This window comes from Xiphophorus maculatus, chromosome 11 (assembly GCF_002775205.1).
Source record: "Xiphophorus maculatus strain JP 163 A chromosome 11, X_maculatus-5.0-male, whole genome shotgun sequence".
NCBI classification, from domain to species: domain Eukaryota; kingdom Metazoa; phylum Chordata; class Actinopteri; order Cyprinodontiformes; family Poeciliidae; genus Xiphophorus; species Xiphophorus maculatus.
This window is the reverse complement of record NC_036453.1, coordinates 17928419-17944405: the sequence shown is the minus strand read 5'-3', so window position 1 is coordinate 17944405 and position 15987 is coordinate 17928419. Positions and strand designations below refer to the sequence as shown.

Genomic DNA, 15987 nt, shown 5'->3' with positions numbered 1-15987 from the left:
ATTTTCTTAAGTCAATAAGACCTTTCTCAAATAACTGTGTTGTATATTTATGTCCTAATCATCCTCAGAGTCACCATTGGCAAGTTGCAGGTCATGTCCCTTTGCTCTACGTTGGCTGCTTCTCTTGTTGACTCTTCTGTGGAGCTTCTGTTGGGTCATGCAAGGACTCAGATTTGGTTGGTCATTTGTGGGAACTGATGTCTATTTGTTAGTTTGTCTTGGAAAGTCATGATTTGTGCAATGCCTGATTTAAAAAAAGAAAAAAGCACCATCTCCCGCAGGCCATCTGGGGCATGTGAGCCACTGTGTGGTTTACACTCAAATGAAAAACTCATGGATGACTGTTCCCATTTAGTATTTTAAAGCTAAATGGAAATAATCCATTTAGCTTTAAATGGATTGCTGAATGAAAATAAAAAGATGAAGCTGTGTGCTGACTCTATGTTCACTATTTGCTTAAAAAAATAATCACTTTAGTTTTGTTTGTTTTTCAGCTGAAAAAAAAGTTACGGCAAATCCTGCAGGATAAAAAATAATTACCTTTTGATGCGAAGAATGAGAAAGCCCAACTTTCTATAAACAAAATGACAACAGGTAAAATACCATGACAGCTTTAATCCAAGATATAGTTATTTTCCAGATTATCTGCATCTTTGAAACAGCAGAACATACATTAAAACCTGATATGATGGACACATAATCATTCATTCATTCGTTAATAGAGGGAACATTTATTTTCAAAGGTTGCATAAACACTGAATGCCTGTCATGTGGGGTACAACCAAAAGGTCAAAGTCTGAAAAGAGAGCAAATGTGTGAGTTTAAAATGCCTTGAGTGCACATTTTATGTTATGATGCAATTATAGCGTGCAGTTATGCTCCGTTTTTCAGAAATTTCAGTGCTGTGTAGTCTTGACTATCATCTCCAAGGTTCTGGGAAAGAAAATCGATCATTCTGAACAGATTGATATGGAAATCTCTGGACTCATCATTGGACTCAACCAGTCCACCCGTGGAGGAGCACAGTGCCTGTGTTCCCCAGCTGACCACGCCAATCTGTGAAGAAGAAACAAATCTGTCATCTCAGTCATTACTTTGATTGACCTGTTCTTTTTACGCCATGTTTATGACGGTAAATAACTTTCTGACACATTTGCTGCACACGGCTCTTTACCTGGATTGTCCGCTGGTTGAAGTTCTTGAACACAGCGCCGCCAGAATCCCCTGTCCCGAGAGTTTTCCACAGACAGAGTTACCAAACTGGACCACCATAAGAGTATAATCCGTGGAGATAAGAGTATACCCACCTGTGCATGCTATGTGATCTCTGTACCCAACCCGACCACCGGTGCACAAGAAGTTATCGGTCACAGCAACCCTTTCGTTTTTTGTGGTGATTCCTGGTGCCGAAAGAGCTTTTTTGATGCACAAATCTCGCTGCAATAAACCGTTCAAGCATCAGAGAAACATAACGTTGGCAAACAAAGCGTCTCATTTATATAAAACTTACGTTTTCTCCAAGCTTGGCATGGACGATTTTTTCTGCTACCAGCGGGTGCGTCCTTGTTAGGAAACCGAGTTGCTCACGGTAACTCTTTAACAGGACCTGCTCTGTTAATTCAGAACACAATCATTTGTAAGGGGCCTCCACTTTGACTCGAATCATAACTTGACAGTCTTCAGAATTGTATTTGAAATGTAATCAATTACAAATTTATTGATGGAACTTGACTTAATGCTGTGTTTTGATTATTGATTCCATGTTGCCTTGTGTTTCTGTGTTTGATATGATGTAAAGCACTTTGAAATGCCTTGCTGCTGAAATGTGCTATACAAATAAAATTTGATTGATTGATTGATTTCTCTATAAAACATTTTCTGAATCTATAAAATGCCTTGCTCCACGAGACTACACTTTTTCAGAAAAAGAAGGAAAGAACGTGTGCCATCTTTAAAGAGCCATTGGACTAATTTGTTAAAAAATAAATAAATAAATAAATAAAATTGTTTTTTAGAAGAAAGCTACACTTCAGAAAAACAAAGTTCCCTTTCAGTCCCTTCTTTTGATTTCCATAATGTAGCACAAGGAAGCTGGGTGAGTGCGGTGTTGCCTTGAAATGCATCTGCAGGCATGTCTCCATTTAACTAAAATTGCTATCATCTAATCATAAAGTGTTTACGCCTGATTTCAAGTGTGCATAGCAGAGCACAGGAGCCAAACCCCCAGACCTTGTTGCTTGCATGTTGACTCGCCAACCAGGTTGAGAGCGTCGCTGGTCTCCTGGGTGCAGGGTATGCATATTGGTCTGAAAGAAATTCAGGTTTTTGAAGCAGGAATGTGAAAATTGCTACATCAATTTTTAAAAAAAAAGTCTAACTGTAGCCATATTATTTAAAGACAAAGATGTGAAAATACCTCACAAATTCAGAGATCCTCACTGGTTCTTCCAGTCGGATAATGGCCAAGTCATAGTCATAAAACTCGGCCACGCCTTCTTTGACTTTGGCCGTGATGTTGTACAGTGGGTGCAGCGTGAAACTTTTCACAGTTTTCACTGCATAAATAAAGATTAAGCATGTGCCGTGATTAATTATACTGACTGATTCAAATAGTCGGCGAAATGTAGTTACAATGTTGTGTTCAAAGACAGTATAATAATCTATAACAAATGTCTAAGGCTGCAACTGCATATTAAATGGTGATAAAATGGAAGCTTGTTTTGTCAAATTGAGAAGGAAAGTCAGTGATATTTACCTTTGCTGCCCAGTCCATCTTCAATTTCAACTACTATATTCGCTGGCAAATCACCAAAGGTGAAGCAATGAGCAGCAGTCAGGACAAAGTCCGGCGACACCAGCGACCCGATGCAAGTTTTTGCTTTTCGTCCCTGAAGTTGTACAGAACAGGCAGTGGAGAAAGTGTATGCTGTTAAACCAGCATGACTTTTTGCTAAAATAAAGATGGAACATAACTCTAACAGAACCATAAATAAATGGTGCTGCAACACATATATTTCATGGCATTTTAATGCTATTTTGCTGTATGATTAATTAACTAAATTGCTGAATTATTCACCGTGTTAACAATAAACGCCAACCATGGGTATCTTTTCCTTTTGCTTTCTTTATCTTCCATGGTTTCATAATCCCTGTGCAGGCCACACATACCTACAACTTCGCTTTCATCTGCAATAAGCAGAACAAACAAATACATGGTTAGCGTAAACGGTAAACAAACGGGACAGTATTTAGAAATTTAAAATAAATATTTAAACTGTAAAGGAAATTTAAAAAAAAAAAAAAACAAGTATAGAGCCTGTTGCATTAGATTAAAAGACTCCACTCAGGTCCACTGAGGGGCTTCATCACATCCATCCCCATCAGAAGAAAACAGCTCTCTTCCTGACTACTTTGGGAAACTAGAGAACCATTCAGAGCCCCATTTATACGGTGGCCGACAGGTGCAAATGCGCAGCAAAAGAGAAAACATGCAAACAAAAAAGAAGACACCCCCGAATGAAATGCAGCAAACAAAAAGAGAGACGCAAACACCCCCGAATGAAATGCAGCAAACAAAAAGAGAGACGCAAACACCCCCGAATGAAATGCAGCAAACAAAAAGTGTTGAAAACGGAAGTGCTCCAGACCACTAGGGGGAGTCAAAGAAAATAGTATTCATTTCTATGGGACCAGATGCAAGATTCAGAGAAAGAAATTTGAAAGAAAGTAAAGGTATCTCTCTGAATCTTGCATCTGGAAAGTGTGATTATTGTGAGAAGTCTGAAACAATAGAGCATGTTATTTTAGAGTGTTGTAAGTATGAAGAAGAGAGAAGATGCATGCTGAGAGAATGTGTAGGTATTAAAGAAAGGTTTAATTTAATAGAATTTTTGAGGAGAGATTTCGGGAGTAGACATATTCAAATAATTATTCGGTATCTTAAAAAAAACAAAGCTATTTCATAGGGTATGAGTAGAGCAAGTTGGGTGTGAATGTGTAAAGAATATCAAAGAGGGGTATATAAAGTTATAAGCAAGTTGGATAATATAAGCAGGTGTGTATGTGTGGGGGTATGTTTAATCAGGAGTTAATGGAGGGAAAAGGTAGAAAGTGAAAGTTTATAGACCATCTCGAACCACACTCCATACTGGTAAGTGGCGGTAATGCTACTGTAAGTTTGTTGCCAACCGCCAATAAATACCAAGAAGAAGAAGAAGAAGAAGAATCTTGCATCTGGTCCCATAGAAATGAATACTATTTTCTTTGACTCCCCCTAGTGGTCTGGAGCACTTCCGTTTTCAACACTTTGTTTGCTGCATTTCATTCGGGGGTGTCTTCATTTTTGTTTGCATGTTTTCTCTTTTGCTGCGCATTTGCACCTGTCGGCCACCGTACATTTAAGATCACTTACCTCCCTGAGCTAAATTAGTGCCAAATGAAGAAATACGGGAACTATACCAGCACACGCACACAGACACGCACACACACGCGCGCGCACACACACACACACGCGCGCACAGACACGCCCACGCAAACACACGCACATCACAGCTGACGAAAAAAAAAAAACAGAGGCTTTTAACAACTTTCCCTTTTCAAAGTTGACTCACCAATTATTAAATCAAAGGTCTCCTTTAATTCTACGATTTTTGACATCCTGAAGTAATGATTTCCTCCGGTTCCTACAGTGAGGGGCTGCAGGTCGTCGTCAAAGATGTCACTCCCAATGGCGAAGATATAGATGTCTGCAAAACGGTGTTACTTTGTAAGTTTGTGTTTCGTTTACATTGCAGATAGCAAAGAGCCCTGCAAAAGTATTCATACCCCTTTAACATTTTTAAATTAGATCAAATTACAACAAATGTAAAATCTCATGAAAATGTATTTTCATGAGATTTTACGCACCAATTCAAAATAGTGCATGATTGTAAAATTGTAGAAAGTGGTACACTGTTTTAAATTCTTCTTTTTTTATTACAAATGAATATCTAGAAAGTGCTCAAACATATAATTCAGCCTCCCTGGGTCAATAATACAGTATTTACAACAGTGTAACGAACAAACATGCATTAGTGCATAATTTTGAAGAGAATTATGTATGGGTTTAATTTTTTTCATATCTTTTGAAGCATCAAGGAAAGGTATTTTTCTAGAAGACACTGAGAAGCTTGACTGATGGAAGGAGCAAAATGTAGACCGATCTTTGAGGAAAACCTGTCAGAAGTTGAAAGTATTGACTCAAGAGGGGTTGAATACAAATGCAAGCAACACTTTTCAGTTTTGGATTTATTAAAGATTTTGAAACGCATGAACACTAGGCACTATTTTTTTATTAATCAGTCAAATAAAAACTAAATTAAACTTACCAAGAAAGTCATCTCTCTCCGCAGTGTGATTCATATAGACTGTGTTCTTTATTCTGGCAACAGTAGGCTCAGGAGAACCACCCATGTTATACGCACCTGTGGAAAAGGTCTTGCTCGTAAAAGTTTCAGATGTAAAAAAATATATATACGTTTATTGATATCCCTAAATATGTGTGAAAACATATCTTATTTTAATGTTGTTGTGGATTTACAAAGTAACAAGAAAAGAAACATAGAAATGTCAGCAACATAATCAGATGTCAAATAATAATGTTTTTAAATAAAACCACCGGTGCCACAATTATTTTTCAGAATAGGGTTAGAGGCTAGAGAAATGAGAAACATCTGAATAAGACAAGAAAACGTAACATTCTGTCGGAGATCTTGTCTGAGACTAAGTTTTAAAATAATAGAATTTATTCCAATACATTTTTTTATATAGTTCTTTTGCTTGAAATGTAGTCCCCTGGAACTTAAATGCATAGATATTTTATTTATTTTTTGCATTGATCAAAGACTGAAGGAAAAGGAAATTATTAACATTTTAAATCTATCCTGAAACCAGTAACCGAGTTTTATGTCTTTAGCCAAAGGTACTGAAATATATGAAATAAGATTTTTTTTAGACTTGTTACAAAGGATATCAATAAACTGTGGAAGGTTGATGTGTGTTTGCAAGCAATATGTGTGATGTAGGCTTGTTACCATCTGTGAAAAGGATCAGGGCATGCCGATGAGCTTTGAATCCCTCATCTCCAGCTTGTCGCTTTATAAAAGCCATCTGTTTCTCAAAGGTTTTGAAGACCATGTTCAAATCTGTTCCAGTGTTTCTGTCTTTAAACCAAACGCCACAAAAACACAGATGTTAAATCAGAGTCCAGGTAGGTATTTAAAACCGTTTTATAACCATTATCTTGTGCTCGGGGTAGACTCACTTTCTATTTTAAACTTTTCCAGGTCTTCTATTACTTTATTAAGTTCCACTTTGGCATTGAAAAAATCGAGGATGTTGACGACCCTGTATATTTCAGATGAGAAGAAGACGATTTCGTAGTTTGGAGACACACTGAAGGAGGCGATCTGTGGAAAACAACAACAGTTGAGGTGCGGCGGTCCTGTGTAAACGTCGGACACATTTTTATGAGCACAAGTTAACTTGAACAATTGCTGTGAAATGCTTTGTTAATCCAGCACGCCTGATACTTTAAATTGCTTAGGGTTGTTATCCTATAGAGAAAGCTATCCATTTATCAGCTGGGTGCTTTTCCAGAAGCGGACTTTGACAACGGGCCAAGGGCCTCGCGCCAAGGAACATCAGTCAAGATTATGATTTGTAATTCATAATTAAATTTACCTCTAATAGGCTGCTGTTGTGGCGGCCAAAGGGAACAAGAGACTGTATGTCAAATGAGCCTATAAGTGCGTGGAAGCACTGAATAAAAGCTTCACACACAATCGGACCCAACTGAGTATTTTTAGAAAGACAAATTCTCATTTACATGTAAAAATTGTCCACTCTGTGCTATAACATGTCTTTTGATTAAGACATGTTAATCAAAGACATGTCTTAATCAAGACATCTCTTGATTAGATTTGATTTCATAGATTTGATTTCATAATCAAATCTATGAAATTTGATTAATTTCATAGATTGAATAAATGTCCAGACCTAGTAGCACTAACTGCTACGTTTCTAACCTTCTTTAAGAGCTCAGCAAATTTATTGCCAGCACCCATCAACAGGAGTCTGTGGTCTCACCCTGTGAGCATCCTCAGACCCTTAAACTCCACCCGCAATCAGCAGAGCCATCATAGAATAACTGCAGCCCAAGCACTATGCTGCTGAGTCTCTGCACACTCAGCGCATCGTAAGGCAGAGGGGGCTCTAAAGCAGTTGACCTTTCCATTAGAAAATAATATAAAACTTTTAATATGACCGGCTGATGACACCTAAATGTCTCTGTCTTTAGCCCAATTTTTTTAATGAACAGTAAAATTTATGTTGCCGATCATTATTGTGGACTGAACAAATGCTTTGTGAGTTTATTCTAACACCCTGACAATTTTTGCATTGCAACTTTAAAAAGGGGCGACGCAAGTACAGTAAATATTTTGTGAATTTGGAACGCCTGCAGTTGTGCAGGACAAAAGAATATCTTTTAAATGATTCTGCTGCTGAAGAAATGTTTTAAAGTCATAAATACTGCCAGGTTTACGTGTGGGTTTTCACTTTGTGTATCAGCATCCTCGTGGTTATTTTTATTTCAGACAGGAATATTCCTCATGGGTTTTTGTCACATTTGTTTGCTCTCCTAAAATTATAACTGACATCTTTTTTTTTTCTTTAGCACTAGGACTACCAGGATTTTGAGAAATTCCTATCTCTACCAAGAGGGGCCAAATTGGGTATCTTCCTAGAACTACCGAGAGAGGGCCAAACTGGGTTATTAGCATCCAAATGTGGCCAAACTGACGACTCTGAATGGTCTAATTAGCATCCCTGTAGATGAGCAGGGGGGAGGAGAGCCAAACTCACTACATCAACTTTCACGCTGATTGTCCTTGGAACAGGATAGTAATGGCCTTATTTACATAACAAAGGCGCCTCTTCACACCCTCTCTTGGAGGGCCAAGCTGGCCCCTTTCTGGTAGCTCTAGGGACAGGGCCAAACTGGCCCCTCTCTGGTAGCTCTAGGGACAGGGCCAAACTGGCCCCTCTCTGGTACCTGGACGAAGATTCCCATTTTGGGAATCTTTGGTAGTTCTAGTGTTAAAGACGTCCTTACCTTTTTAATCAGAGTTATGATAGCGTCTCTTGCTTTCTCAAAATCTTCTTTTTCTATGCTTTCTGAAATGTCCACACCTATGTAGATGTTGAGAGTCCCACTTTTTGAAATCCTGATTAATCTCCCTTCTTGGGTATCATCTGAGTAACAAGAGGTTTTATGAATGAGCCACATTCATACAGTTGTTTTACATGTGCAATCAGGAATAATTAGCAATAAATATCTTTTTGTCATGCCATGTGTCATGTCACTCTTAGTGATGTTTAACAAAAGTAAGACATTTGTTTCTAATATATTGCAGTTATAGTTTCAAATATTGTCATAAGATGAAGTCCAGGAACTTACTAAGAGATTGTGTAGTGGTGAGGGTGCCTTTAATCGCACCTCCAAATGATTCTGCAACCTCGCGTGGGGTATCAAAGGTGTGCTTATCTGAAAGAAGTAGCAGCAAAATTAAACACAATTTAATTCAGTAATGCAGATTTAAAGATCTAGGGAGAAAAAAGAGTTTCGTTGACCTAAACAAAAGAAGTACAGACAAAAAAAATAAAATGTTTGGTAAGCGTTTCCCCTTACAGTGGAGCAGCCTTAAAAATGTACAAAAGACAAGATGCTAATCAGGTTTTTTTAATACATGCTAGGCTACATGACGCATGATGCGGCATTGTCTCCATGGTTACTAATGGTTAGACGCATACTTTCCCCATAGTTGATATCTTTTTAATCATACTTACTTATAAAGTATATGAACGTTAATCTTCTTTCCTTGTAAAAAGTGTTCGATGCAAATCTGTGATTACACTGAGGGCTGACAGTCATTATTATTGACAGCAGCTGTCCGTTGTCGCCATATCTTTCCTCATTAAAAGTTATAAGATAAAATGACATGTTTGGTTTCTGTCCTTGTCTGTTTGTGCAACCGACCGCGCAGGGCCCTGTGACCATTTTTTAAAGTGAGATCAACTAAATAGAAGCGATATGAGGCTACCAGTCTGTTTTTAGACTGGTTTTAAAGGAGCGCATTTTGACTGCAGCCATGGTGGAGTGGGCGGAGTTCTGGAGAGCGTGACGTCACATGCAAAAGGTCAATAGCGGTTTATTTAGTGCAGCGGACTCTAAAGCGCTTCACACTGTATTCAGTCATTCACGCAGTCATTCACATGACGATTTAATCAAGATGACTTCATTTTAAAGTAGCTCTGTACCTCAGGAACATATTGATTAATAACTATTAATATGAAATTAACAAATCTTACAGTAGCATGCTGGCTCTGTCCCGGTCCACTGGCCGTTCTCCAGACACACTCTTTCCTTAGAGCCCACCAAAAACAGTTCGCCATTGCAGGTGTATCTCACTTTGTCATCAATCCCAAACATATTTCCTGCTCTAGAGGCTCCAGGTGGGACTCCAGGATCAGGACAGGCAGAACCGGCTGGGGAAAAACAGAAATGAAACTCAGTTCTCGACTGTTATTTCTAAAAGGAAAAAAAAGGTTTGAGGTCTTATTTTCTGAAATGTATTGGTGTAGTGTACTCTCTATTACATTTATCTACATGTTTTCTACCTTAATCATCCTTGTTGGCTGGCACATTTTTGAAAGCTGCATTAATAAGGACGGTGACTTCTTCTTTGTTTTCAGATGTCATCACATCATAAGGTCTAATCCTGTCTCAAATACTGATTCTTAACCCATTTAATTCACTCCTTACACATGGGTTTGTCCCATATGAAAAATCTCTATGCACCCAAAAAGTAAGCAAAACAAAACAAAGCAAAAAACAATGAAATGTTGCTCAAGACTTACAGTCACGGCTGCAGATTGGAGTGGAGCCACTCCACTTCCCATTTGGTAAGCAAATCCGTTTGGACGATCCTCTCAATGTGTATCCAGAGTAACACTCATACGAAGTTTCATTCCCCACAAAGTACTGGACCTCAGGAGGAGACACGTTTCCATTCTCCATAACATTCGGATCAGGGCATTCAACAACTTCAGGAAAATCAGCAAAAAGGAGTCAGAGTTGTTACTTTGCTGAAGTCTGGTGTGAATTATGAATCACTCAAAGTTGTGTCGCTCACGTTTGCATTTCTGTGGTGAAAACCTCCTGGGTGCTGGTTTCCAGGAGCCATTTGGCTGGCACATACGGGTCAAAGCAGGATATGGGTAGTATCCATCGTTACAGCGATAGATGAGTAAGCTGCCTTTCTCCAGCTTCTTGGTCAGAGTAAAATTACCTCCCTGGATTTGTATATCATGGTCAGTGCAATCACAAAGAACCTCAGCACCTAAGCAAACAGACAGACATTTTTGTTTTTTGGTTCAGTTATTGTGTTTTTTAAACACAAAAACAGGCACACAACTACATGGTGTATGCTTCACTGTGTGGAATGGCTTTCATCCAAGGAGAGCTTGAAGTTCCATAATATAATATAATATAATATAATATAATATAATATAATATAATATAATATAATATAATATAATATAATATAATATAATATAATATAATATAATATAATATAATATAATATAATATAATATAATATAATATAATATAATATTATATTATAGACCCCTTATGATGGACAAGAACTTTGGACTTGGTGTTCCCTCGCCCGGACGCGGGTCACCGGGGCCCCACTCTGGAGCCAGGCCTGGAGGGGGGGCACGATGGCGAGCGTCTGGTGGCCGGGCTTTTACCCATGGAGCCCGGCCGGGCTCAGCCCGAAGAGGAAACATGGGCCCCCCCTCCCATGGGCCCACCACCCGTGGGAGGGGCCAAAGGGGTCGGGTGCAGTGTGGGATGGGTGGCAGCAGAGGGAGGGGACCCTGGCGGTCCGATCCTCGGTTGCAGAAACTGGCTCTTGGGACGTGGAATGTCACCTCTCTGGTGGGGAAGGAGCCGGAGCTAGTGCGTGAGGTCGAGAGGTTCCAGCTAGAAATAGTCGGTCTCACCTCGACGCACGGCTCTGGTTCTGGAACCAGTCTCCTTGAGAGGGGCTGGACATACTTCCACTCTGGAGTTGCCCAAGGTGAGAGGCGTCGGGCAGGAGTGGGCATACTTGTTGCTCCCCATCTCGGCGCCTGTACGTTGGGGTTTACCCCGGTGAACGAGAGGGTAGCATCCCTCCGCCTACGGGTGGGGGGACGGGTTCTGACTGTCGTTTGTGCTTACGGGCCGAACGACAGTTCAGATTACCCACCCTTTTTGGAGTCCTTAGAGGGGGTACTGGAGAGTGCTCCTCCTGGGGACTCCCTTGTTCTGCTGGGGGATTTCAACGCTCACGTGGGCAATGACAGTGAGACCTGGAGGGGCGTGGTTGGGAGGAACGGCCCGCCCGACCTGAACTCGAGCGGTGTTCTGTTGCTGGACTTCTGTGCTCGCCATGGATTGTCCATAACGAACACCATGTTCAAGCATAAGGGTGTCCATATGTGCACTTGGCACCAGGACACCCTAGGCCGCAGTTCGATGATCGACTTTGTCATCGTTTCATCGGATCTGCGGCCGTATGTCTTGGACACTCGGGTGAAGAGAGGTGCGGAGCTGTCCACTGACCACTACCTGGTGGTGAGTTGGCTCCGGTGGTGGGGGCGAAAGCCGGTCAGACCTGGCAGGCCCAAACGTGTTGTGAGGGTCTGCTGGGAACGTCTGGCGGAATCCCCTGTGAGACGGAGCTTTAACTCCCATCTCCGGCAAAACTTCGAACACGTCCCGGGGGAGGTGGGGGACATGGAGTCTGAGTGGACCGTGTTCCGTGCCTCCATTGTCGAGGCGGCCGATCGGAGCTGTGGCCGCAAGGTTGTCGGTGCCTGTCGCGGCGGCAACCCTCGAACCCGCTGGTGGACACCTTCGGTGAGGGATGCCGTCAGGCTGAAGAAGGAGTCCTATCGGGCCTTTTTGGCCTGTGGGACTCCGGAAGCAGCTGATGGGTACCGGCGGGCGAAGCGGCATGCGGCTCGGGCGGTTGCTGAGGCAAAAACTCGGGCGTGGGAGGAGTTTGGAGAGGCCATGGAGAAAGACTTCCGTACGGCTTCGAGGCGATTCTGGTCCACCATCCGGCGTCTCAGGGGGGGAAGCGGTGCAGCACCAACACTGTTTATAGTGGGGATGGTGTGCTGCTGACCTCTACTCGGGACGTTGTGGGCCGGTGGGCGGAGTACTTCGAAGACCTCCTCAATCCCACCAACATGCCTTCCACTGAGGAAGCGGAGCCTGGGGACTCTGGGTTGGGCTCTCCAATCTCTGGGGACGAGGTCACCGAGGTGGTTAAAAAGCTCCTCGGTGGCAGGGCCCTGGGGGTGGATGAGATCCGCCCGGAGTTCCTTAAGGCTCTGGATGTTGTGGGGTTGTGTTGGTTGACGCGACTCTGCAATGTCGCATGGACATCGGGGGCAGTTCCCCTGGATTGGCAGACTGGGGTGGTGGTCCCCCTGTTCAAAAAGGGGGACCGGAGGGTGTGCTCCAATTATAGAGGGGTCACACTCTTAAGCCTCCCTGGCAAGGTCTATTCAGGGGTCCTGGAGAGGAGGGTCCGTCGGATAGTCGAACCTCGGATCCAGGAAGAGCAGTGTGGTTTTCGTCCTGGTCGTGGAACACTGGACCAGCTCTACACCCTCGGCAGGGTCCTGGAGGGTGCATGGGAGTTCGCCCAACCAGTCTACATGTGTTTTGTGGACTTGGAGAAGGCGTTCGACCGTGTCCCTCGGGGAGCCCTGTGGGGGGTTCTCCGGGAGTATGGGGTACCGGGCCCTTTGATATGGGCTGTCAGGTCCCTGTATGACCGGTGTCAGAGTCTGGTCCGCATTGCCGGCAGTAAGTCGGGCTCGTTTCCGGTGAGAGTTGGACTCCGCCAGGGCTGCCCTTTGTCACCGATTCTGTTCATCACTTTCATGGACAGAATTTCTAGGCGCAGCCAAGGTGTTGAGGGGGTCCGATTTGGTGGCCTTAGGATCTCATCTCTGCTTTTCGCAGACGATGTGGTCCTTTTGGCTTCATCAGATCATGATCTGCAGCTCTCGCTGGAGCGGTTCGCAGCCGAGTGTGAAGCGGCCGGGATGGGGATCAGTGCCTCCAAATCCGAGGCCATGGTCTTGAGCCGGAAAAGGGTAGAGTGCCTTCTCCGGGTCAGGGGGGGTGTCCTGCCCCAAGTGGAGGAGTTTAAGTATCTCGGGATCTTGTTCACGAATGGGGGAAGAAGGGAGCGGGAGGTCGACAGGCGGATTGGCGCAGCGTCTGCTGTCAAGCGGGCGCTGTACCGGTCCGTCGTGGTGAAGAGAGAGCTGAGCCAAAAAGCGAAGCTCTCGATTTACCGGTCGATCTACGTTCCCACCCTCATCTATGGTCATGAGCTTTGGGTCATGACCGAAAGAACGAGATCGCGGATACAAGCGGCCGAAATGGGTTTTCTCCGTAGGGTGTCTGGGCTCTCCCTTAGAGATAGGGTGAGAAGCTCAGTCATCCGGGAGGGACTCAGAGTAGAGCCGCTGCTCCTTCACATCGAGAGGAGCCAGTTGAGGTGGCTCGGGCATCTGGTCAGGATGCCTCCTGGACGCCTCCCTGGTGAGGTGTTCCGGGCACGTCCCACCGGGAGGAGGCCCCGGGGAAGACCCAGGACACGCTGGAGGGACTATGTCTCTCGGCTGGCCTGGGAACGCCTCGGGATTCCCCCGGAAGAGCTGGAAGAAGTGGCCGGGGAGAGGGAAGTCTGGGCCTCCCTTCTGAAGCTGCTACCCCCGCGACCCGACCTCGGATAAGCGGAAGAAGATGGATGGATGGATGGATGGATAATATAATATAATATAATATAATATAATATGATATAATATAATATAATATAATCTAATATAATATAATAAAATATAATAAAATATAATATAATATAATATAATATAATATAATATAATATAATATAATATAATATAATATAATATAATATAATATAATATAATATAATACAGTGGCGCAGTTGGTAGAGCTGTTGCCTTGCAGCAAGAAGGTCCTGGGTTCAATTCCCGGCCCGGGGTCTTTCTGCATGGAGTTTGCATGTTCTCCCTGTGTATGTGTGGGTTCTCTCCAGGCACTCTGGCTTCCTCCCACAGTCCAAAAACATGACTGTCAAGTTAATTGGTTTCTCTAAATTGTCCTTAGGAATGAGTGTGTGTGTACATGGTTGTCTGTCCTGTTTATCTCTGTGTTGCCCTGCGACCTGTCCAGGTTGTACCCCACCTCTCACCCGAAACGTTCGCTGGAGATAGACACCAGCATCTCCTGACCCCACTAGAGACAAGAGTGTACAGTATATAATATAAACACTTTAGTCTATAACATTGAAGTAAAACAGTGAAATATTTCCTATATTAATTCTTGTTGTCATTTTATTATTTATTTATGTATTTGTTACTTTTTCAGTTTCTCTAATATATATACATATACTGTATATATATGTATATATATATATATATATATATACACTGTACATACACATACATAGCTAATTTATTAAACATTTGCACTTCAAAATTCTTTTTATATAAAAGTTAGTAATAATAATAATGTTATTTACTATTAATATTATCATTAGTGATCGATTGCCAAAAACAATTGAAACTGGTGCATTCATAGATTTACCAGGAAACTGTAATCTTCAGTATTTCAACAGTAATGTTCACTGAATAAATAAACTTTTATCCGGTTAAATATGTTAGAACCTTATACTAACTTTTTTTGTATTTAAATCAAGGATGTTAATTTTACAGGCACATAATGACCATTCCATAATTCCAGCATCTGACTTTTTAAATTTGTATAAATAAACTTTTAGGCTCTGGTGATATCCAACAAATTTCACACATTTCACTCAAATGTACAAGAGAGACACCTGGACATTCTTGAAAATCTGGAGTTATAAACAAAATGCAGGTATTGCATGTTAATTATAAGTTCCTTACCGAAACTGAGGAGCCACAAGAGTGCAGCATACCAGCTCCAGTTGCTAGAAGCCCCCATGTTTCAGCCTAATGAGAGAACAAACTGGAAATGTGATAAAATGGCAGGAACATCTGATTTATTTCAGAGTGGATAAGGTTCAGGTGGGGGTGAGGGGTACAAGGACAAACAAAAACTAGTCTGTTACTTATTACCTGTTTGAGCAGTAAAAGGAGATCAATATGTGTGTTTCCCCAGAACATTTCGGTTTAGAGTACTTTGTTTAAAATGTCTGCCCAAATACGAAGAAGAAAGAAAGGATAACTCGTAAAAAAACTAAAAAAAAACGAGATGGCTTAGATAACTAGGAATAATCAAGCTTTCTTATGGATTTCCTCCTTAATTTTCTGGAACCACTCTAAATTAGGCCATAACCTTTTCCTTTCTCTTTAAAATTGTGGTTTCCCCACTGTGTTTATCCACCCACAGGGTCACATGTTGCACAAAAAAACAAAGTCATTGTGAAACAGAAATAAAGTACAAACATTTGCCTCATCATTTCCCAAAAACGAAGGCACATTTGAGTGAAGTTTGTTGATTAACTTGTTGATTTAGGCCAACACACGTATGAACAGCACTGCACCCTTATATCTTCTCAGAAAGAGCCTCATCTTTTTATGTTGATATTTTATTGTCAAAAAAATGTCTAAAGCCTGGACAATGGAAATACAGGGAAAATAAAATATATTTTTGAATTTAATGAATAAGATTTTTCAGTGACAGGCTTAATTTTCATGCATAGATTTTTCTCAATATTTTCTTTTTGACTTGTATGATTTTTCTCCAGCGCCATCTTGTGGAGAAATCTCTAGATCCCATGCAACCCGAGTTATGAGACGGTTTAA

At 41.8% G+C, this 15987-nt stretch overlaps 1 protein-coding gene across 1 annotated transcript; it reads right to left on the bottom strand.

The window, feature by feature from the left end:
- Positions 1-600: 600 nt before the first annotated feature.
- LOC102216506 (complement factor B-like) lies at positions 601-15211 on the bottom strand. Its single transcript, XM_023342815.1, has 18 exons — positions 15106-15211; positions 10233-10439; positions 9958-10143; positions 9409-9585; positions 8498-8584; positions 8153-8292; positions 6302-6446; positions 6072-6200; positions 5367-5462; positions 4611-4745; positions 3077-3186; positions 2756-2888; positions 2417-2555; positions 2230-2306; positions 1511-1611; positions 1308-1437; positions 1175-1224; positions 601-1056 (listed from the first exon to the last, which is right to left on the bottom strand). Exons 1-18 carry the CDS (start codon positions 15161-15163, stop codon positions 874-876), a joined length of 2283 nt encoding a protein of 760 aa, XP_023198583.1. The 5' UTR covers positions 15164-15211; the 3' UTR covers positions 601-873.
- Between the last annotated feature and the right edge of the window lie 776 nt (positions 15212-15987).

Coding starts and splice junctions, on each gene's coding strand:
- LOC102216506 (XM_023342815.1), bottom strand. CDS start 15,163: ATGGGGGCTTCTAGCAACTGGAGCTGGTATGCTGCACTCTTGTGGCTC. Junction 9,586..9,957: donor TCCAATCTGCAGCCGTGACT/GTAAGTCTTGAG, acceptor GTTTTTCCCCAG/CCGGTTCTGCCTGTCCTGAT. Junction 1,438..1,510: donor ATGCCAAGCTTGGAGAAAAC/GTAAGTTTTATA, acceptor GGTTTATTGCAG/CGAGATTTGTGCATCAAAAA.